Below are 22,704 nucleotides of genomic sequence, written 5' to 3' on the forward strand. Positions count from 1 at the left end.
AGTTAGCTCATCGTTTATTTGACATTTGGGTGATCGATAAAATAAGAAAAATAATTTAATCTATTTATTATATTTTCAGGACCATATTATGAAAGTTATAAACTCGAATAACGAACCAGTTTCAACGAATGAGCCATCAACCTCAAACACACGTCAGATTAGCGAAAACGATGAGTTCGAAGCAATGCTTATGGAAGAATGTAAACGGGCTTCGGTTTCACAAAAAACAGTGTCAGTGAAATCGAAATTAATGCAACTAGTCAACACAAAAACTCGGCTTCCTGCGGATACGGATGTTCTGAAACACTGGGAATTGAGAAAGTTTAATGAGCAAGAACTGTACAAATTGGCAATGATCGCTCTAGCTGTTCCAGCGACGCAAGGAACAGTGGAACGTTGTTTTTCAGCCCTCAAATTGCTATTGGACCAACATCGCCTAAAGTTATCCTCTGAGAGACTGGATGATCTGATGACTCTTCGCTTCAACAGGGATCTTTTGCACAAAGCAGTTAATAGGATGAGAAACTAGTTCACATATAAATGTTTTGTATTCTTTATATAGTCTTTAATTTTTTTTATTCTAGAACTTGTGTTTTGACACATGTATAAAGTTAATTTAAGGAAAAACTGATCATGCAATCGATAAAAACGATTTTATGATTTTTAACCTGATTTTTAAATCTTTGAACATTTACGAAGCTCAATTTTAATTTTCTTAGATTGTCAGTTTGAAATAGTTCATTTGTTTAACATTAAAATGTAGTAATCTTTGAATCACTGAATTTGCAAAATTTTTAAATCTTAAGCTATTAAATTTTAAAATTTATGGATTTCACTACACTCAAGTTTTTTTTACGCGGTTTTTTTTTGCGCGGTATTTTTTTACGCGGTTTTTTACGCGGATTTTGAAATTTACGCGGTTTTCATTTACGCGGATTTTGAAATTTACGCGGTTTTCATTTACGCGGTTTTTGAAATTTACGCGGTTTTTATTTACGCGGTTTTTGAAATTTACGCGGTTTTCATTTACCCGGATTTTGAAATTTACGCGGTATCCATCAATGAGGTTTCCTTTATCGCGGATTCTTAAATTTAAGTGGTCTTCATTTACGCGGATTTTGAAATTTACGCGGTTTTCATTTACGCGGATTTTGAAATTTACGCGGTTTTCATTTACGCGAATTTTGAAATTTACGCGGTTTTCATTTACGCGGATTTTGAAATTTACGCGGTTTTCATTTACGCGGATTTTGAAATTTACGCGGTTTTCATTTACGCGAATTTTGAAATTTACGCGGTTTTCATTTACGCGGATTTTGAAATTTACGCGGTTTTCATTTACGCGGCTCGTATCCCCCGCGTAAAAAAAAACCTGAGTGTATTTCTAAAATTGATAATGTTTCGGTTTGCTAAATTGTCTAAATCTATAATTTTTAAATTTAATATTTTTTATTTTCAAATTTTACGTATAAAACAAAGTTTTTCGTCAAGTTAATCCCAAACAACCAAAAGTTTCTATAAGGGCGCTGCATAAGCTTCTCTTTTTAAGTAATTTTGCGATACGTTTTATGTTCTAACGGCGGCTTAAGCAGCTTGAAAGTTCGCTAAAAACTTTATGTGAAGTTTAAAGCGTGCTTTTTAAGTATTACCTATCTGAACTTTTGGTTGCTTGGCCGGGTTTTGTATAACAGGGTATACATATATATCAATAACGAAGACCACTGCTCTATGCACATCTGGCCCAAAACTAGTACACAAATCTTCAAATTTAGTATACAAAACTTCAGTAGATATGGAAAATATTGGAAGTTGCACAACAATGTGTATGGTAGTTTAATAGTTGAAGTATAGAGATTGGAATAGATCGGTAGTATTCCCAATATCACAGAGAACAGACGTCCACCTTCAGCATTCAACTTGAGTAAAATCTTTAACGGTTTCGAAGGTAGTTGGGATATTCAAACCAGGTGCGCTACTGTCGGCATGTTTGTTGTGGCTGAGTTCGACAGAATTGACTGCGGTTATTCCTCTACCCAGTCAAACTAGTCCGGAACCGATTCGGACTTCCAGCATGAATTCCAGCTCAAATGCATCAACCGATAGAGTTGGAATCGGTTGTTTTCTTTGAGCAAGATTCCATACTGAATCCATTCAGGATTTCGGACCGGTTCCGGAATGGATTTGACGGACAGTTGGGATAGGTTGGTGTGGCGGCGCTAGTGTTTATCGTATATTATTTCAAATGTTTACACACGTTTTTTAAATATTTTTGTTCGATCATGGATGTCTGTTCTCTGTGCGAATAGGGTGAGTATTATGTGAATAGCTCAAACATTTCCAGAATGGTATTTATTTAAAGGGGAAAACGGTACAAACCAGATGACAAATCCTAGAGGTGTGCAGCTGTCCTAAACCTTACAACACGTCAGGATAACAATTTAACATTGAATGGAAAAAATACCCAAATTTGTTTTGTTCACTCCTTCGAGTTGATGGCGGACACTAATGCAGAGTAGCAACTAGCGGAATATGCAACGTATGGGAATTCGGATTAAAAAACCGGCAGACTAATAAACACGCGGACCTGAGTTTATACGAACAGGACTTTTATGCTTGCTTTTGTTTGAACGTGAAGCGCGAAACTATAATATTCTGTGTAGCAGTGTTGCCTGTTGGATTGACCTAACTGAGGGGTGCGTGGATGCGCGCACAAATAGTAGTGAAGGTAATCATCGCTTTCCACACTCCTCCTCGATGAGCAACCTTCATCACACCACTGTCATTCCAATCCCAGTAGGCCACAGAAGCGGTCATGCTTCATTGGACCTAGCGGCTTCGTCAATATATCTGCAGTCATCAACTCGGTAGTACAGTATTCCAGCGTAATTTGCTTCTTAAGGCAGAGTTCCTGCACGAATTTCTCCCGAGTATCGATATGTTTGGATCTGCGGCTCGATCTCTCGGTCCGAACAAAGGCGAGACATCCTTGATTATCCTCTCGTATCATCGTTGGTTTTGTTTGACGTTCTCCAAAATCAGCCAGAAGTTGCCTCAGCCAGATGGCCTCTTGGCAAGCTTCACTGAGCGCTACGTATTCGGCCTCCATGGAGGACAAGGTGACACTCGTTTGTCCGCGACTGGCCCACGATATTGTGGATCCACTGAACATGAACACGAACCCAGATGTTGATCTGCGACTCTGTAGATCACCAGCCCAATCAGCGTCGGAGTAGCCTGATAGCGGCTCATCGAACGCACCACCTAAACGTAAACTGTAGCTTTTCGTCTTCTTGAGGTAGCGCATAACACGTTTGGCAGCGGTCCAATCGGATTCTGTGGGAGCAGCAAACTTTCGCCCGAGAATGGCAGCACTGTTCGCTATATCAGGTCTTGCAACCACAGACAGATACAGCAGGCTTCCTACACAGCTTCTGTACTTTGCAGCATCATCCAACACATTGCTCTTGTCTTCGACCTTCAAATATCCCGGATCCATCGGGGATTTTGCAGTTTTCGCTTCGATCAGTCCGTGAATCTTCAACAACTCGTCGATGTAATTTTGCAGACGTATCATGTATACACCTTCCTTTCGAGAAACTTCCATTCCAAGAAAGTGGCGCACATCACCCAAATTTGTTAGTTCAAATTCTTCTTCGAGACTCTGAAATACCTTCTGCAGTTCGTTGCCATCGGTTGAAGCAACAAGCATATCGTCCACATATACTAATAAGAAGACACTGATGTTCCCACAGTCCTTCACGTACATACACGGATCAGCGCTTGATTGCTTGAATCCAAGTTTAGTTAATGTGTCGTTAAGGCGCTTGTTCCAACAGCGCGCTGATTGGCGCAGTCCATATATGCTTTTCTGGAGTCGACATACTAGCTTCTCCTTCCCTTTTTCTTCGTATCCTGGTGGTTGTTGCATAAAAACCTCCTCATCAAGTACTCCGTAAAGGTAAGCGGTTTTTATGTCCAAATGTTTTACAATCATCTTGCGTTTAGCTGCTATTGTCAAAAACGTCCGAAACGTCGCGTGACGGGTAACTGGAGCGTAAACCTCCCCGAAATCTTCACCAGGTCTTTGCGAGTAACCTTGAGCTACAACTCTAGCCTTGTGTTTTACAACGTTTCCATCCTCATTGCGTTTTAGCTTATACACCCACTTGGACCCTACCAGCTTTTGCCCTTTCGGCAACGGTACAAGTTCCCATGTTTGGTTCCGATGGTGCGATGCAAGCTCGTCTTCCATTGCGGCTCTCCATTCAACACTCTTCAATGCTTCTTTCAAATTAACCGGTTCCTGTGTAGCGTACGCCGCAGTGCCAACTGCATAGTCCAGTACGTAATCCTCAAGGTGTTGTGGTGGAACGCCACGTGTTTGTCGTTGCGAACGTCGGCAGTTTTCTTGCTGCGAAGGCTCCACATCTTCAGCATCTTCAAAATCTTCAGCATCGGAAGCATCTTCTTTAAACGGGATCAACTCTATCTTCTTTTCACGGGAAACAGGACGTTCTTCGCTTGTCGAGCTCGACGTCGGGAAATCAACTGTCGAAGTACCATTCCCCAATTCGAGAAAGCGAGCATCACGACTTACGGTTATCAAATCAGTGTCGCAGTCTACAAATCGATATGCCTTTTGCTCCATAGAATACCCTACAAACTTTAACTTCCGTGATTTACTGTCTAACTTGCTGCGCTTTGGTTCTGGAACATGGACATAGGCGTCTGTACCAAACACTCGAAGGTGTGCCAAATCCGGTTTTCGCCCCCACCAGAGCTCATAAGGAGTTTGCTTCAGTGATCTTGACGGTAAACGGTTCTGCAGGTACGTTGCAGTCAGAACAGCTTCTCCCCAATAACGCTTTTCCATACCAGCGTCGATAAGCATACAGGTAGCCATCTCCGTTATTGACCGATTCTTTCGCTCAGCCACGCCGTTTTGTTGAGGCGAATAAGGTGCTGTAAACTGCGGTTTGATTCCTTCTGCTCGGTAGAAAGCTTTTAATTCGTTATTATTAAATTCACCGCCGCCATCGGAACGGATTACCCGAACCTTCCTTCCAAATATGGTATGTGTCCATCGCACGTAGTCTATAATCAGCTCCTTCGCCTCCGATTTATTCTTGAGCAAGTATGTAACTGTGAAGCGACTAAAGTCGTCGATCAGATGCATCACATAACGATTGCCGCTTGGTGTCGTTGTCTTCATTGGTCCGCATAGATCTGTATGCACGATGTCAAGAACTCGATCTGCTTTCCGTTCAGTGACCGGAGGGAACGGCAATCTGGCCGACTTTCCTTCCATACAGCACTCACACACAAGACGTAAACCACAGTCGCTTACCTTGATACCTGTAGCAAGACCCTCCTTAACGACTCGCTCAGCAGCGGCCCAATCTCTGTGGCCCAACCGCCGGTGCCACTGATGCTGGCAATTCACGTTATGCTCACCCGATGACGCTTTGTTTGATTCTTCGATCGTCCGCAAATAGTATAGACCACTGTAACGGAAGCCTGTTGCCACGACAGCTCCTCCTGCATCTATTATGCGACAACCATCAGTGCCAAAATTTACATTCAATTTCTTCTCTGCCAATTTGGCCACTGAAATTAAGCTGGTAGCCAGACCCGGCACGTATTTCACGTCACTCATTTCGATTCGCACCGGTTCATCGCGATCACCTACTCCACGTAGTATGCCACTACCCTCTCCAAGTATTTCGGTCTTCTTACCATCGGCAAGCGTAATCCACCCTCCGTCAAACTTTTTCAACGAATTAAAGAATTCACGATCGTTCGTCATATGGGCACTTGCCCCACTATCAATGATCCACGCGCGCGCTTTCACTTTATCCGCACCGGTAAACGCAACACTTCTTCCCTCACTTTGCACCGCTTTCGCCTTGGGAATTTCTTTTTCATTTCTTGCATTATTGTTTTCCTGAGACGATACCTTGTACTTCCGGCAGTCACGGCGCAAGTGACCCGGCTTTTTACAGAAATGGCACACGCGGGTTTCTTTTGATTTACTTTCCACTGAACGCATCGCTTTTTCAGGTTTCGAACCAACACTTTCGCGTTCTAAACGGCGATGGAACTCATCCATCAACTTCGATTTAACGATATCAACCGAAATATCTTCATCAGCACGGTTATCTAAAGCGGTCACGATTCCGTCGAACGAGGGAGGTAAACTACGCAAAATCATACATATTTTGGTGTCTTTGTCAAGTTCGGTACCCGCGGCATCCAACCGATCGAAAAGATCATCAACTTCACGCAAATGTTCTTCTAGATTACCACGCTCCGACAAATTAGACGAACATAACTTTTTCAGTAGAGAAACTCGCACCGACCGCGTCGTCTTTTGGTGGTACAATTTCAACGCCCCAAATACGTCACGCGCGAAAACACTGTTTTTCACAAGTGGCAATTGATTATCCTCTATCGATAGGATTATGGTTGCTTTTGCTTTTCGGTCAGCCTTGACCCACTCATCATTCCGGTCATCTTCATCCGGAACGTCTTCTTCAACTATATGCCACAAATCTTCTCGCTGCAACATCATCTCAATGCGCACCTTCCATGTCTGCCAATTAGTGCCATTAAGTTTCGTTATGGCAAACTTGGCTTCAGACATGATTTTTTTTTTTTTTTTTTTTTGATTCGTCGCACGAACACAGCAAAAAACGATTCCAGCAGCTATTTACACAAAAGCGTTTTTCCCGTTACTTGCCGCTTGCAAGTCAACGCACACCAATACAAGTAACCGCTTTTTCACTTCCGCGATACTCCGACCGACGCTATCGACCGGATTATTTTTACCACCGATTCTGTCTCACATCCGAGCACTCACTGGGCCCATAACCTGATGGCGGACACTAATGCAGAGTAGCAACTAGCGGAATATGCAACGTATGGGAATTCGGATTAAAAAACCGGCAGACTAATAAACACGCGGACCTGAGTTTATACGAACAGGACTTTTATGCTTGCTTTTGTTTGAACGTGAAGCGCGAAACTATAATATTCTGTGTAGCAGTGTTGCCTGTTGGATTGACCTAACTGAGGGGTGCGTGGATGCGCGCACAAATAGTAGTGAAGGTAATCATCGCTTTCCACACGAGTGTATTGTTATTGGAACATAACTCACCGCTGTTAATTATGCTCGTTTGTTTTTTATGTTTTTTTTAAATATGTCCGTGAACGGTATTAACCTAGGGGCAAATCATTTGCGATGCATTTTTAAAAAGCAGAGAAATTAAATGCATTTCATTCCATCAAAACAGAAGCTCATAATGCATTTTGCGTTGCGTGCAATATACAAAAAACTTGCCTTACATTAAACCAAATACAAATTTGAATTTGATTAAACAAAACGTCGAACAAAGTGGGTCAGCGTAGAACTTTTTTTGAACAAACTTTTTTTTTGTGTGGAAGTACAAAGTTGTTGCAAAAATGGAAACTAAATACATTTTTTCTAATTTGATGCATTTTTTATTCATTCGTAGAGTGAAATGTGCCTACGTGTTGACAGTCCAGATAGCTGTTGTAATTTTTGTTGTATATTTGTAAATAAATTTCATATGGCTTAGATAGGCCACTTCTCTCCTCTTACAAAAATACGTGTGCGCTGGTTATGCAGCTCATCGGCGATAAAAGCGATACGGTTTGACTCCCAAATAAATTATGCCTTTTTTCGGGACAGTTTCTCGCCACCATAACCGGTTCGGCGAAGTCAGCTTGTGCGACGTTAAAGATACCTGTCGGGATTGCCGACCTGTGGTTCGGGAACCCTCGCTTCCCTGGCTAATAGTGAAGAAGGAAAAAGTAGGCCAAGAAGAAAGAAGTAGGGCGGACAATGGTTCCCTCTAGAAAGGGCACAGCGGTGGTTGCCAGAATCGTTTACGGTGGGTGGAAGATCTGGCCGTAGTTCACCACAGTCACTAGGGAGGTTCCAACAAATAAGCTTTTCTCACCTCACTAGTTAAAAGCACAAGAAACTAATTAAAAAGACTATCCCGGACAGCCGGGCGAAATCGCCCTCTTTTCGCCCAACGTTAGCAACATATCGTCGATCGGAGTAGGGTGTAGTGAGAAGAGTTTGGAGTAGAGTATAAAACGGTAAAATTTAATGTTCACCTTTTATTTATGTATGAATATCCGAAATTCTGGAAGAAGCATTCAGGTGACCTGTTATCAAAGTTGTATCTTGATTTGCACCAGTTATGTCGAGCTCTTGAACCGCATCCGGGAGTTTCGTTACCATTTTGAGGAGGCTCAACAATCATTCGTTCAATGACAACTTACGCGTATTTGGAAAACGGGTTGTCGCCAATGCTGGTCGACGAAGAGATTGCGATACACTTGGGCATCAAAGTAGATTCACTCCTCTTGTGCCTGCAGTGGACGGCTAACATGAAACGAATTGAGACCGAATCTCATCGGATTGCGTTGATGATTCGTGGAGAAGCCGATGTGACAAAGTTCATGGTGAACGACGTGCGCACAGTGGGTAAGCTGGGCCTACCCCAGCAATCCCTGAGATACGCGAAGTTGGCTGAGTCGTTCCCATATATGAGAGGTCTTCAGATTAAAGATTACGGGAAAGTTTTGCCTCGCATTCTCATCAATAACGATAATGCTCATGTGACTGCCATGCACAAGATACGAGGGGGCCAGCCTGGAGAACCGATTACGGCGAAGTCGCGGTTCAGATGGACTGTACGGTAAACAAGACAAATCTGTGGATCGCACGGACAGTTTCCATATCTGTGAGTGTCAGGATGAGCGGTCACTGCATGATCTCGTTAAACAATTTTTCCCGGTGGAGAGCATGGGTAGTAGAGCGGCCCAAACTTGTACAAAAATATGCAAAGTACGCAATTTCAAACCTTGCATCTGAAAATGATAGTTTGGGTGGCTAATAAGCTTCCGTGAAAATATTTCAGCTTATTTGGTACACTGGAAATGGTTCCGCAAACGGCTCAAAGTTTGTATGGGAAAAATTGACCAAATGTATTGAAAAACGCAACAGTGAACTGTACACATAATTTATATTTGCTAGTTGTTATAGAGTCGGATTTTATGTATGTGCCTTATGAAATGTGAATGTAATCACAAAAAGTTTTTAACTGTGCGGGTAACGCAGAAACCCAGTTAAGCTTAGCCGGAAATGAACTGGAATTCTGGCTGGTTCCAGTTCGTATTCCGGCTTCAATGACACAACCGATTCTAGTTAGAAGCGGTTGTGTCACTCGAGGGTCTGCCCCAAAGGGAAAAAGAGCGTGTCCGGATAAGAATAAGAAGAGTGGCAGATTTGACAAACGCAAAACAGATTCAAGATAATCTGCATAAGGTGTATGCATGTGTGTACAATAATATTTTTGGTGGCAAACGCTTTGAGAGGCTGAAAGCACTAGTTTCTATATTCAGAACATTGTTTTAAATAATTTCGTTTTTATTAACCTCTTTTTTGGGAAGTGAATCAGTATTTACGCACTGTAGATCTTGCCAATCATAAAACCAAAACTCTCGCTTTACGTATGCCTATACCTTATCTGGTACCATCTTGGGTTTCACGTCATTTGCAGTTTGACAAGACCATAATTTCCATAATGAATCTGCTAAAGGGCGAATAAGATTTGTAAACAAACTTTTATTTTGATGGTTTCTCTTAATTTACTATAATTTCAAAGCAGAAAATTTAAATTACTTCTACGAAGGGTAAAAATTTACATTAACGCTTATTTTTCATGAAATTCCACTCTGCAGCAGACTAATGAGCGAAACAAGTTTGTTTACAAAAAACACTTTCGCCCTTTTGACGAATTAATATTGATTTGATGTTGGAACCAGCGATGCCAGATTTACAGACATGTCTGTATTTTACAGACTTTTGATGTCTCCTACAGATGTAGCCAGAGATCTACAGACTTTTAAAAGGGTAATAGTGTTTAGTAAAATTGCACTAGAATAACTGTTTTCGAATACGAGTGATTCTTTTACAATAGAATTCTACTTTCAATCTATTTTTAAAGTAAACTTTTAGTGTAACTAGGATTAACATTGTTGAACTGTATTGATTTTGTAGTGTACACTTGATACACTTTGTTGTTAGTTTAACTTTAGTGTGTACGAGCCGGAGAGTGAAATAGTTTTCAGTGTGAATTAAACAATACGCGGTAATAAACGTGTTCTCGAATCGTCTGCGTGTTCTACTTTTCTTTCGACATCACGCGATTTACGACAATCCCGGTGTTACCCCATTAGTTGGGATGTCCGCTGCATAACCTGTTTGCCGTTTCCAACAGGTTATGGGCCCAGAAAATTAGAAGGAAAAGTGTTTTCGGCGAGGTGAAAAGAAAAGTGCATTTCGGAACGTGTTCGTTCATGTGGCTTGGTGATTAGGCTGTGTACGACTCGTTCAGCGGATCTGCTGTTAGCGGTAAAAGCGGTATTGTTTTTTGGATTGGCTGTTTGCGGTCTGAAATTGGGCTTGTCTGCTGCTGATGCACCTGGAGAACGCCGTGGAATATCCTGTTTGTTTTCTCGTACCTTTGCGGAATCGCACATCAAAATTGATTGGAACCAGAGAGGAATTTTGTTTGTGCAGGAGCAGTAACTGAAATTTTGCGATTTGTTTTGTGATTTCGCGCTATAGTCTGAGAAAATGACTGATGCAAAAATCACGTTCGAGCGACTGAATAATTTCAACTGGGCGAGTTGGAAATTTCGACTAGAGTTGCTGTTGCTTCGAGAGGGTTGGTGATCGGTTGTGAGCGAGCCGAAACCGGAAGAACCATCTGTGGATTGGATCAGAAAGGACGGAAAAGCTCGAGCGACTATTGGGCTGGCACTTGATGACACGCAGCTATGTCATGTAATGGGTGCGGAAAGTGCGAACGAGATGTGGACCAAGTTGAAAGGTTATCATGAACGAGGATCTTTGACGAACAAGATCCATGTCCTTCGGAAACTGTGTTCAATGCGACTGGGAGAAGGAGGAGATATATCGGACCATCTGATGCAAGTTTCGGAGTTAACCCATCGATTGGTAGCTATGGGAGAAGGCTTGCAAGAACATTTGGTGATAGCGATAATCTTGTCAAGTCTACCGGAATCGTACAGTTCTTTGATTACGGCTCTCGAAGGGCGTCCGGAAGATGAGCTAAAGTTGGAGTATGTCAAAGGTAAGCTCTTGGATGAGTGGCGACGAAAGAGCGAAAATTGTGACATAGATAAGGCTTTGAGAGCGACGGTCCAACGGGTTGATGGAATCAATGTGAAGCGATCCTGTTATTACTGCAAGCAAGAAGGGCACTTCCGGAGAAATTGTCCTAAGCTAGCAGCGGATAGACAGACACGAGACATCGAAGCACAGAGTCAAGTGAAAGTATCTGTAGCGAAGGAAAACTCACCAGTATGTTTTACGGCAGTCCGCGAGTGCGAAGCAGGTTTTGGAGGTTGGATGATCGACACTGGATGTACACGGCATATGACTGGAAGAGCTGATTATGTGAAACGTGCAATTAGGCCAATCGAAAGTGTACTTTTGGCTAATGGAACCAAGATTGCTGCAAAAGGATTGGGTGAGGGGAAACTGATGGGGTTGAGTGCAGGTTATAAGCAGAGGGAGGTAAAATTGAAAAATTTGTTATACGTGCCTTCGTTGACAGGTAACGTACTATCCGTAAGTCAGATGACTGAAGAAGGCTACGATGTTAATTTTTATAATGGAGGTTGCAAAATTTCAAAGGAAGGTCAGGTTGTGTTGATAGGTGAACGACGAGGTGGTTTGTTTTTTTTTCTGAAGGAGCCGAAATCAAACATTAGAGAAATTTCAAGGTGTGAATTGATAGGAGGAGCTTAATGACAGGAATTTTTTTTTTTGGTAATCAGATAATGTTAAATTTTGATTGATGAAGTAGAATTTTCTAGTACTAGTAAGTGTACACTAAGGAGGAGTGCTGAACTGTATTGATTTTGTAGTGTACACTTGATACACTTTGTTGTTAGTTTAACTTTAGTGTGTACGAGCCGGAGAGTGAAATAGTTTTCAGTGTGAATTAAACAATACGCGGTAATAAACGTGTTCTCGAATCGTCTGCGTGTTCTACTTTTCTTTCGACATCACGCGATTTACGACAATCCCGGTGTTACCCCATTAGTTGGGATGTCCGCTGCATAACCTGTTTGCCGTTTCAAACAAACATAACCATCTACAGACTTTTACAGACATTTTAGTTATTCTTCTACAGACATTTAAAAAAAACATGTGGCATCGCTGGTTGGAACGGTCTATCCCAGGCTCCTGACAACCCTATACCATCATATGGAGTTTGACAGCGACCTACATATATGGGGTGTTATAGCTATAAAGCCCCAAACAAAGAATTATGTTCGGCACTATGCTCGATATTCAAGCATTCCACACGACGTTTTGCATCTTGTGGGATGATTTAATATCATATCATTCAGAAAATCGACATTTTGTAACTAAATACAGCTTCCAATCATTCGGTTCAAAATCAATGTTTTGCCTTTCATGGCAGTGATACTGGCTGTACAGAGACGTCGTCCTTGACAGGAGGCTGGTCTATCCCTGAGAATGATCATAGGAAGGGCAATCCCTCGGTGTCACTGAAGCCCGTGTACGAACTGGAACCAGCCAGAATTCCAGTTCATTTCCGGCTGAACTTTACAGGGAATCGTCTTACTTTGTCGATTAATTAGCCTGTCGACATCGATAAAAAGCACCGTTTAGCGGAATCCATCTCCCCGCTTGTTTTTCGTTTTGACAGCTGTCTTTTTGTTTATGTTTTATTTTGATATACTGAGGAAATCGAAATATCTTTTTGCATCTGCAATCAATCCTTCTGAATAGCACCGGCATTGCTGAGAAACAGATATTCATGAGGTAAGAAAATTGTACTTGATTTGGTAATACATGCAAATACTTATTTATCTTGTGGACTCGACAGTCGAAGAGAATGGCGAAAGGCGCTGAAGAAAATGCGTCGCAAGCGTGTGCGTCAAAAGTTGGCTCGCGAGCGAGATCTTCAGCTTGAACAACTCGAAGCTCTGAAAATGACCGATCCGAACTATGTTGCTTATCTGAGGGAAACAGAGCAATTAGAGCAGCAGGCTCAGCAACGACTGGAGGAGCGCAGCCGGTATGAAAATGCTCTTTGGATGGACCGGGAAAGGGAATGTCAACTAGCGTTCGAAAAACGCCGGAGGCTGATAGAAGATGAGCAGCGCGAAGAAAATGCAAAGCGTGAAAAAATTCGTCAGGAATTTGAGGAGCAGGAGAAAAAAATAATGGCCGCAAAACTGGAGAGGGAGCGGCTACTGAAAGAATTTCGGAAAAAGCTGCAAGAAAGGGAAAGAATGTGGGCCGAATTCTTGGCCGGAATCGACGATCATGTTGCTACACTTTGTGAAATGAACCAGACGCGACCTGGTGGTAACCCATGTGTATTTTTTGGGAAGGTTGGCGCTTGTCGATATGGTATTCGATGTTCTTCCAACCATCAGACACCGGGGTTGAGTGAGGTGAGAAAGAATGAAGCCTCTGTTGTATGCAAAGTTGTAAGTCACTTTCTTCGGATAGCTCATAATGATGGCGAACTTTTTCGCTCATCCTGCACTGGACGACCAACAACATAAGGAGTACGGGAACGATGCAAGTTTGGAATTCGATGAAAAAGAGTTGAATCGATTCTACAATGAGTTCTTCTTTGACATCATCGACGAATTTGAGTCATTTGGTCCAATCAGGGGTATATTTGTTTGCAGAAATTACGAGCCGCATCTCAGAGGCAATGTTTTTATTGAATATGGCGATATGAGGTAAGCTTATGCGTTAATTCTATATCCCTCAGTAAATTTTATGCTTGATTACAGAAGTGCAGCAAAGGCTTACCAAAGAATGAACGGGCGTTTCTATGCATCAAAACAGCTAAAAGTGGAGTTTCGCTCACCCATCACATGGACCTCAGCTGTTTGTGGTAAATGGGGTCACATGTATCCTTTTGCAATTATTCATAATTCTACCAATCATTATTCTTTTTTGTTATTGTCAAACCTTTCGCTAATTTGCCTTAACTCGTTTTGTTTATACTCGCTTTCAGTAGCTAATGGTACAAACGAAACGTTCGTTTTTGATACTTCTTAACAGTGTCACTTATTTGACTCTTAGGCCTGTTTGAACAATCGAGATGTCAGAAAGGAAAAAAATGCAACTATCTGCATTTGATGGTCAATCCGGTCCGAAAGTATAGATACGAACACATAAAGGAGCTAAAGTCTGTGCGAAAACCCGACAGATTTTCTGAACGATCAACATCGCTACAAGGACGGTAAGTTTTTTTTCTAATAATTAACAACTAAATTAAATATTGAACAACTTTTAGAAGCTGGGATGATATTGAAGTGTCATCGCCATACAAAAGGAATTGGCGTTGGTCGGAGACTCCAGAAGTGGATATAGTAGCCCAAAACGGTAGATCCTCGTCCAGTTCCATGTCCTCGCGGAACAGGTCATCTTCTCGACGTGAGAGTAGACGAAGATCGCGAAGCCGCGATCGCAAAGCTGACTCAAATAGTAAGCCAAGTACTAGTCGAAGTAGACATCAAGAAAGATCAGACTATCAGCGTAAAAGAAAAGACAGAAGCCGTAGTTCTGATCGGAAGAAATACAAAAAACGATCCAAAAGTAGAGAATCTATAAATCACACCAGTCATCGATAGTCGATATCGAAGCTAGGAACGATATAAATTCACTTGTTATTAGGAATTTAGCAAAAGTTTGCTTAGTGGGCTAAACGCGCAGCCCAGATTAAAAAAAAATCACTCGTTGACTGAACTGGCATTTCAAACGCCAAAGTTACTAAGGCAGCTTTAATGGACTAATCAATTATTAGCACTTATTATTAACGATATCCGCGCTTAACGGCCAGTACTCTACACGAAAGACGCTCATAAATCATAACATTTCAGATTAAATGGAATATGTGAGATTCTCAGTCTAACCCTCCGGCACTCGTGCCGTTCTATTTTATGCAACACCTTCAGAAACTCTAGCGAAATCTTCTTACAGCACCAGCGGCTGCTCATTCGGGGAGCCATTCGCACGAGTGCCGGAGGGTTAAGAACGGCCTACTTACAAAATGATATATTGAGATATATCGGAAAATGGAAATAACAAAATATTTGTTGAATCAATCGAAAATAAACGCGTTTTTTTAACAATATAACTTTTTGTTATTGTAATTAGCTTTACGTTTTGTCCAGACATTTGTCATGAATGTTTTTACACCTGTTTTACTATTATAGCCGGATGGTATAATAGTTTTCCGTCGGTTGATCACCAGAAAGGTTGGTTTGATGAGATGATTTTTTTTTCATTTTTCTCGATACTTCATCATAGACATAACTGAAGTAGTTCTTAAGTTTGAGGTTTCTGAAGAGGTTTTTTGCCAATTGGGGCTTCGAAGTCACAACGTCCAAAAGATAGTGCATCCCAACGCATAATGATGCATTATAACATCCGAAAAACGGATGTGCATAATAATTCCGAGGACTTTATGATGCTCATTTGTTTTCGGATTTTATGACTCACCCCTTGTGCATCATAATATTCGAGACGTTACGACTCATTTATTTTCGGGATTCAGTGGAAGCTGTAATGTACTTATAGTTTCGGATATTATGATGTGCTAGAACTAGGATTGCCACTGTTTATAAGTTAATTAAACTATATAAATCTAAATTTAAGTTGAACCAAATCTAATTAATTAAACCTAAATACCTAAAAATAATAAACTAAATTAAATTCTATGAACTTCACCAACAATTAATGCTAAGCCAAATCTACCACCATGAACTGCTATACAAAAGGGTGCGCCACCCTACTGAGCGATACACAATCCCGCAATGCAGCAGAAAGTGATATTATTGCAGATCGCACCAAACAGTGACCGTACAATACCAGTAAAAAACCAACGATCGTGATACACTGGTCCGTAGGTACAAAACAATCATCAGCTGTACAACCCAGCTGACAAAGGAGTTGACAAAATTACCCCGATCGAGACAGTCAGGGCGTGTTGCCTTTTGCCGCGATTTGATAAGGTTGTGAATAATACCCCGGTCGAAACAGACACTGTGTATCCCGTTAAGTCAGCCGTCGCGAGTGAATAATTTAATCGCAGAATAAAATTGTGAAGATTCCTTCGTTTTACACCGCGAGTGCAGTAAAAAAATTGCTAGTTCCCTAGCGAAGAAAGGCTTGTGTGTGGGACAGAAAACCCTGTCCAAAAAGGGTTAGTGCAGTGACGTCCATACGGACACGGCTAAAGACAAGTGATTTGTGCGCCGTATATTTCGAGGAAAGCTTCCCTGCTCATCGACGATCGTTCTGGGCCGTCCTTCTGCGGACGGAAGCAAATCCTTCGAGCAAGGAACCGGAAAATTTCTGGTGAGTCGCCCCAACATTTGGTCCTTCGAGCCGGATCGGAGGAAACCCCAACCAGAAAGGATCGGTGCGGTGAGTACACCATTGCAAATTGCTGCTGACGCGACGCTACGGCAAAGACACTGCCCGTCCCAGCCCCCTGAAGGTGCCTACCGTTAAGGCCATTTTGGACGCTATCGCTGCAGTTCATTGCGAAGTTTTGTAATCGCAGCTGATTTGCGCCTACTCGGAACAGAATTTTTTGATAATTTTCTGTTTGCGAAAAAATTTGCATGTTTTTGCTAAGGTGGTGGTGAGTGGCAAATTCGCGTAGATTGGTACGCTCGCGTCGGGAAGGATAATTTCATTCGATTTGCGTACCATTCTCGGTCGTTCCGCGTAAAGGTGGCATATCGCGACGGGAAGGATTTTTTTTTCGTTCGAATTGTGCCATTTTCGATTCCGTGTCGTGTAGGAACGGTACCCGCGCCGGGAAGGAGTCCGAATTTTCGATTGGTACCGTTTTTCCCGTTTCCGATATTTAAAGTGGTGGTAGTGAAGATCAGTGTAGTGGTACAATAATGGCGACCAAGACCGAAAAGAAGCTGTCAGAGTACGTGATCCAGCGGAAAGGGATCCTTGTAGTGCAGAAGGCAGTGGAGAAGTTTGCGGAGAATTTCGATTGCGATCGGGATGCCTGCCAAATTCCAATTCGCCTCGATTCATTGGACCGGATCTACAAGGAGTTCCTGGAGGTACAAGGACAGATCGAGTTGTACGATAAGCCGGAGATGTTGGATACCCATCTGGAAGAGAGAATGGATTTCGAGACGCGTTATTGTACAGTGAAAGGATTTCTGCTGTCCAATCGTGCTACGGACCTCAACCCAACCATGCTGAACAGCACAATGGCGGCACCTGTTCATGCTTCGTCCTCGTTCCATCTACGATTACCCAAGATCGATCTTCCCAAGTTTAACGGTGATTTTTCGCGTTGGCTCGCATTCCGTGACACGTATACGTCGATGATCCACAGCAATGCAGATATTCCGACGGTTGCGAAGCTGCAGTACTTGCTGCAGTCGCTGGAGGGAGAAGCCCGAAAACCATTCGAGTCCGTAGACATTGAAGCGGACAACTACGCATCGACTTGGGAAGCATTGCTAAAGCGGTACGACAACAAGCGGTTCCTGAAGCGTCAGCTCTTCCGTGCTCTGTACGACCTCCCACCGGTCAAACGAGAGAACCCTCCAGAAATCCAAGGATTGGCTGACGATTTTCACCGGCATGTGCGGGCTTTGGCAAAGTTAGGCGAGCCAGTCCATTATTGGGACACCCCATTGGTCAACCTCCTTTCCTACAAGTTGGATCCAACTACGCTACGTGCTTGGGAGGAAAAAACCAGCAATAACGACGACGTTACCTATGATATGCTGATCGAGTTCCTCTACCAGCGTGCCCGAATGCTGACGTCTGTCGTAACTGACCTACAGTATCGGTCCCAACAACCGGTTATAGCCAAGGTGGCCGGTCCGATTCCAACCCCGAAGCCGTTCAAGGTGGCGTACAAGGCAGCTACCGTTGAACCGAACTACAGTGCTCCCTCGTGCCTCGCTTGTCCAGAGAAGCATTTCCTCTTCCAATGCCCTGCATTTTCCGAGGTGTCCGTCCGCCAGCGCCGTGAGCTGGTTTCCCAAAAGCGCTTATGCTGGAATTGCTTCCGTACTGGACACCAAGCCCGGAACTGTACCTCCAAGTTCTCTTGCCGTTACTGTCACGAAAAACACCACTCCCTGCTGCACGAGTCAGAATCGTCGAAGATGCTATCGACTCCTGTTAACGAGGAAGGTCAGCCGATTCCCTCGACGTCCGCCCACGCTGACCCTTCAAGCTCGGCGAAATCGAACAGCCAAGTAAGCTTATCGGTTCAGGCTCAGCATAGTACAGTTTTACTGGAAACTGTTTCCCTCTTCGTCGTAGGTCAGAATGGCAAGAAGATCCCCGCACGCGCACTTCTAGATTCCGGATCCATGTGTAACTTCATCACCAAGAAGCTTGCAAATTCCCTGAACCTTCATCGCACCAAGGTGGATATCGCAGTAGCTGGTATAGGAGAATCCACCAAGCAGATTAAGTGCCAATTAACTGCTATGATCGAGTCGAAGTCGACACCGTACTCCACCAAGCTTGAGTTCCTGATCCTCAAGAGACCGACGGTCAACCTTCCGACCGTTCCGATCGACATTTCCGCGTGGAATCTTCCCAAGTTGTCGTTGGCAGACCCCAGATTCCACATCCCATCCGACATTGACATGGTTGTCGGTGGTGAAGCGTATCATGAGCTGCATCCTGGCAGCAAGCGTTCCCTGGGAGAGGGACTACCGTTGCTAATAGAGACGGTGTTTGGATGGACTGTTTCCGGGAAGATATCCATCAATCATCCCACCATTCCCCGCATCTGCCATCTAACCACTGTCGATCGAAGCTTAGAACAAGCGTTGCAGAAGTTCTGGGAGCTAGAAGCTGTTGAGCCGTGTTCTGTGTATTCCGTAGAAGAAAAACAGTGTGAAGAACTTTACGCTACTACCACCACTCGCGATTCGTCCGGTCGTTATCTCGTTCGTTTGCCACTCACCCGTGATCCGCTAGTCAACCTCGGCGAATCCAGAGCCATCGCCGAACGTCGGTTTCTGAGCCTTGAGAAGCGACTAGAGCAGGATCCACCCACCAAGGATGCATACTGCAAGTTCATGGACGAATACGAACGAATGGCGCACATGAAGAAGCTCGTCGATCCAGTAGACGATGTGAACCCGCACTGCTACCTCCCGCACCATCCTGTGTTCAAGGAATCCAGCACAACCACGAAGGTCCGAGTTGTTTTCGACGCGTCGTGTAAAACATCGTCAGGATTTTCCGTCAACGATAAGCAGCTCGTTGGTCCTGTCGTCCAGGAGGACCTGCTGTCTATCGTCATGAGGTTCCGCACACACCCGATCGCCATCGTAGCCGACATCGAGAAGATGTACCGACAGATTCAGCTGCATCCCGAGGACCGACCGCTTCAACGCATTCTCTGGCGTTCCAACCGCGACGATCCGCTCATATCGTACGAGCTCCAAACCGTTACGTACGGTTTTGCATCCGCGCCATTCCTGGCAACTCGCACCCTCCTACAAGTTGCACAGGACGAAGGCGACAAGTACCCCGCCTCCGTAGATGCTGTGAAGCAGGATTTTTACGTCGATGACTTTTTATCGGGAGCTGACGATGTCCAATCCGCAATCCGCCTTCGCCAAGAAGTTTCCACCATGCTTACGTCAGCTGGCCTTCCGTTAAAGAAGTGGGCATCCAATTCCTCCGAAGTCCTTGCGCAAGTCCCGCAAGAAGATCTCGCTCTACTACCACTGCATGATCTCCAGGACGAACAATCCATATCCACCTTAGGACTCGTTTGGGAGCCGAAGTCCGATACGATGCGCTTCAAGGTCCAGTTGCCGTTACCAGCACCCGTCCTGACCAAAAGGAAGGTCATGTCCTACATTGCGCAGATCTTCGACCCACTAGGGCTAGTTGGCCCGACAATCACCGTAGCGAAGCTGTTCATGCAGCGCCTGTGGGCATTGAAGACCGACGCAGGAGATTCATACGAGTGGGATCGTCCGCTGCCTCCGCGTCTACAAGGCGAATGGAAGGAGTTCCATGGTACGCTAGATGCAATCTCCAAAATCCGCATTCCCAGATTCGTGTCGCAGATCAAGACCGAAACCATCCAGCTCCACTTTTTCTCCGATGCTTCAGAGAAGGCATATGGTGCATGCTGCTACGTCCGTTCTGAGTCAGCTGCAGGGATTCGTGTTCAGCTGCTAACGTCAAAATCAAAGGTCGCACCGTTAGCCACCTGCCAATCGATTGCGCGCCTAGAGTTGTGTGCCGCTGTGTTGTCGGTTAGCCTATATGAGAAGGTGATGAAGTCCCTTAAGACATCGTGCGAAGTGTTCTTCTGGGTTGATTCGACGATAGTCCTCTACTGGCTACAATCGTGCCCGTCGCGCTGGAAAACGTTCGTGGCAAACCGAGTGTCCACAGTCCAATCCTCTACCGCATCTTGTTCCTGGCAGCACGTTCCCGGAGAATCCAACCCAGCAGACCTTATATCACGAGGTGTCAATCCAACCGATATCGTGAACCTCGAGTTTTGGTGGATAGGACCGCAATGGTTAGGGGTTTTGCCACACCATTGGCCACGCACTGTGCTGCCAGCGTTCGATTTATCCACAATGCCAGAGAGCAAAAGCAATGTCGCCGTGATGTCGGTAACGGTAGCCGAACCATCGTTTTCCGCTCGACTGTTCAGTCGCTACTCCAGCTTTACAAAGCTACGACGTTCCATCGCGTATTGGATGCGATATTTCCGCTCTCTACGAGTTGCCGTGCAGAAAACCAAGCCAGAGCCGTTTGACTCGCTTTCAACGGCCGATCTACGCGAGGCTGATTTAGCCTTGTGTCGCGTAGCCCAACGGGAGATGTTCTCCAAGGAGCTCTCTAAAATAACCAGACGTGAACCCCTTCCCGCATCGTTAAAGTGGTTGAAACCGACGATGTATAAAGATGGCGTTATTCGAGTCGGTGGGAGACTCAAATACGCCGTAGTTTCGGAAGAAATGAAGCACCCGATAATGCTGCTTGCGAAGCATCCGCTGTCCGTGTTGTTGACCGAGTACTACCACAGCAATCTGCTACATGCAGGACCACAACTGACGCTAACTACACTGCGTCAGAAGTACTGGGTGATTGGAGGACGCGACCTCGTTCGCCGCACGTACCATCAGTGCCACACGTGTTTTCGCAGCAAGCCCCGTTTGATCCAGCAAACCGTAGCAGACCTGCCGTCCTCGCGAGTCTCGCCAACTAGACCGTTCTCCGTATGCGGTGTAGACTATTGTGGACCTGTCTACATTAAATCGCTGATACGCAACCGTGCACCTACGAAGGCATACATCGCAATCTTCGTGTGTTTCTCCACCCGCGCTGTCCACATCGAACTGGTTTCTGACCTATCCACGCCAGCCTTTCTGGCTGCCCTCCGCCGTTTCGTCGCCCGCAGAGGAAGAATGAGGGAGATCCATAGCGACAACGGCACCGCATTCAAGGGAGCGTCCAATGCACTCAACCGAATCCACCACATGCTAAAGTCCGATCAGGGTGGACGAAAGCAGATCCTCGACTGGTGTTCCGAGAATGAGATCATGTGGCGATTCATTCCACCTCGCGCTCCGCACTTCGGCGGTCTGTGGGAAGCAGCCGTCAAGTCAGCAAAGCACCATCTGCTTCGTGAGATCGGCAGTGTGAATGTCAGCTACGAGGACATGATAACCATACTCGCCCAGATCGAGATGTGTCTAAACTCCAGACCTCTCACTGCCATACCGTCCGATCCGTCAGACCTGGAAGCTCTGACCCCAGGCCATTTCCTGGTAGGAACCAGCCTACTAGCCGTTCCAGAACCGTCGCTGTGCGATGTACCGGACAATCGACTGTCGCATTGGCAGCTCACCCAGAAGCGTGTCCAAAGGATTTGGGCAAGGTGGTATCCCGAGTACCTTCAGCAGCTGCAGTCACGAGCCACGAAGCAGCACCCCACAGTCACCATTGAACCCGGACGAGTTGTGGTGATCAAGGACGAATGTCTGCCGCCAACCCAATGGCCACTTGGAAAAATCACCCAGGTGCACCCGAACAAGGATGGAGTCGTTCGCGTCGTCACTCTGAAAACAGCCACGTCCGATTCAGTTGTCCGCGCAGTCGTCAAACTGGCCTTGCTTCCGACACCGGAAACGCAGTCCACACCGTCAGATCCCAGTTCAGACGATGAATAGAAGAAGAAGTAGAAGAAAAATGTGACGAGTGTTTAAGTAGCCAAGCCACTTCAAGGTGGCCGGAATGTTTATAAGTTAATTAAACTATATAAATCTAAATTTAAGTTGAACCAAATCTAATTAATTAAACCTAAATACCTAAAAATAATAAACTAAATTAAATTCTATGAACTTCACCAACAATTAATGCTAAGCCAAATCTACCACCATGAACTGCTATACAAAAGGGTGCGCCACCCTACTGAGCGATACACAATCCCGCAATGCAGCAGAAAGTGATATTATTGCAGATCGCACCAAACAGTGACCGTACAATACCAGTAAAAAACCAACGATCGTGATACACTGGTCCGTAGGTACAAA

General features: G+C 44.4%; 2 protein-coding genes across 4 annotated transcripts; both read left to right on the forward strand.

Moving 5' to 3' along the window:
* The first annotated feature begins 12,805 nt into the window (after window positions 1–12,805).
* On the forward strand, window positions 12,806–15,239 carry LOC131681923 (U2 small nuclear ribonucleoprotein auxiliary factor 35 kDa subunit-related protein 2). Of its 3 annotated transcripts, XM_058963023.1 has the most exons (6): window positions 12,806–12,922; window positions 12,987–13,560; window positions 13,619–13,857; window positions 13,912–14,015; window positions 14,207–14,366; window positions 14,421–15,239. In XM_058963023.1, the coding sequence occupies exons 1-6, from the start codon at window positions 12,918–12,920 to the stop codon at window positions 14,755–14,757; spliced, it is 1,419 nt and encodes a 472-aa protein (XP_058819006.1). In that variant the 5' UTR covers window positions 12,806–12,917; the 3' UTR covers window positions 14,758–15,239. The 3 variants fall into 3 exon arrangements, with proteins under 3 accessions (XP_058819006.1, XP_058819007.1, XP_058819008.1); XM_058963024.1 differs by lacking the exon at window positions 14,421–15,239 and having other exon boundaries at window positions 13,912–14,031; window positions 14,139–14,349; XM_058963025.1 differs by lacking the exon at window positions 14,421–15,239 and having other exon boundaries at window positions 13,912–14,031; window positions 14,142–14,349.
* A 1,804-nt stretch (window positions 15,240–17,043) lies between these two features.
* On the forward strand, window positions 17,044–22,341 carry LOC131679866 (uncharacterized). The gene has a single exon (XM_058960616.1). The coding sequence runs from the start codon at window positions 17,044–17,046 to the stop codon at window positions 22,339–22,341; it is 5,298 nt and encodes a 1,765-aa protein (XP_058816599.1).
* The last annotated feature ends 363 nt before the right edge of the window (window positions 22,342–22,704 follow it).

The sequence above is a fragment of the Topomyia yanbarensis genome, chromosome 2 (assembly GCF_030247195.1).
Source record: "Topomyia yanbarensis strain Yona2022 chromosome 2, ASM3024719v1, whole genome shotgun sequence".
In the NCBI taxonomy this organism is placed as follows: domain Eukaryota; kingdom Metazoa; phylum Arthropoda; class Insecta; order Diptera; family Culicidae; genus Topomyia; species Topomyia yanbarensis.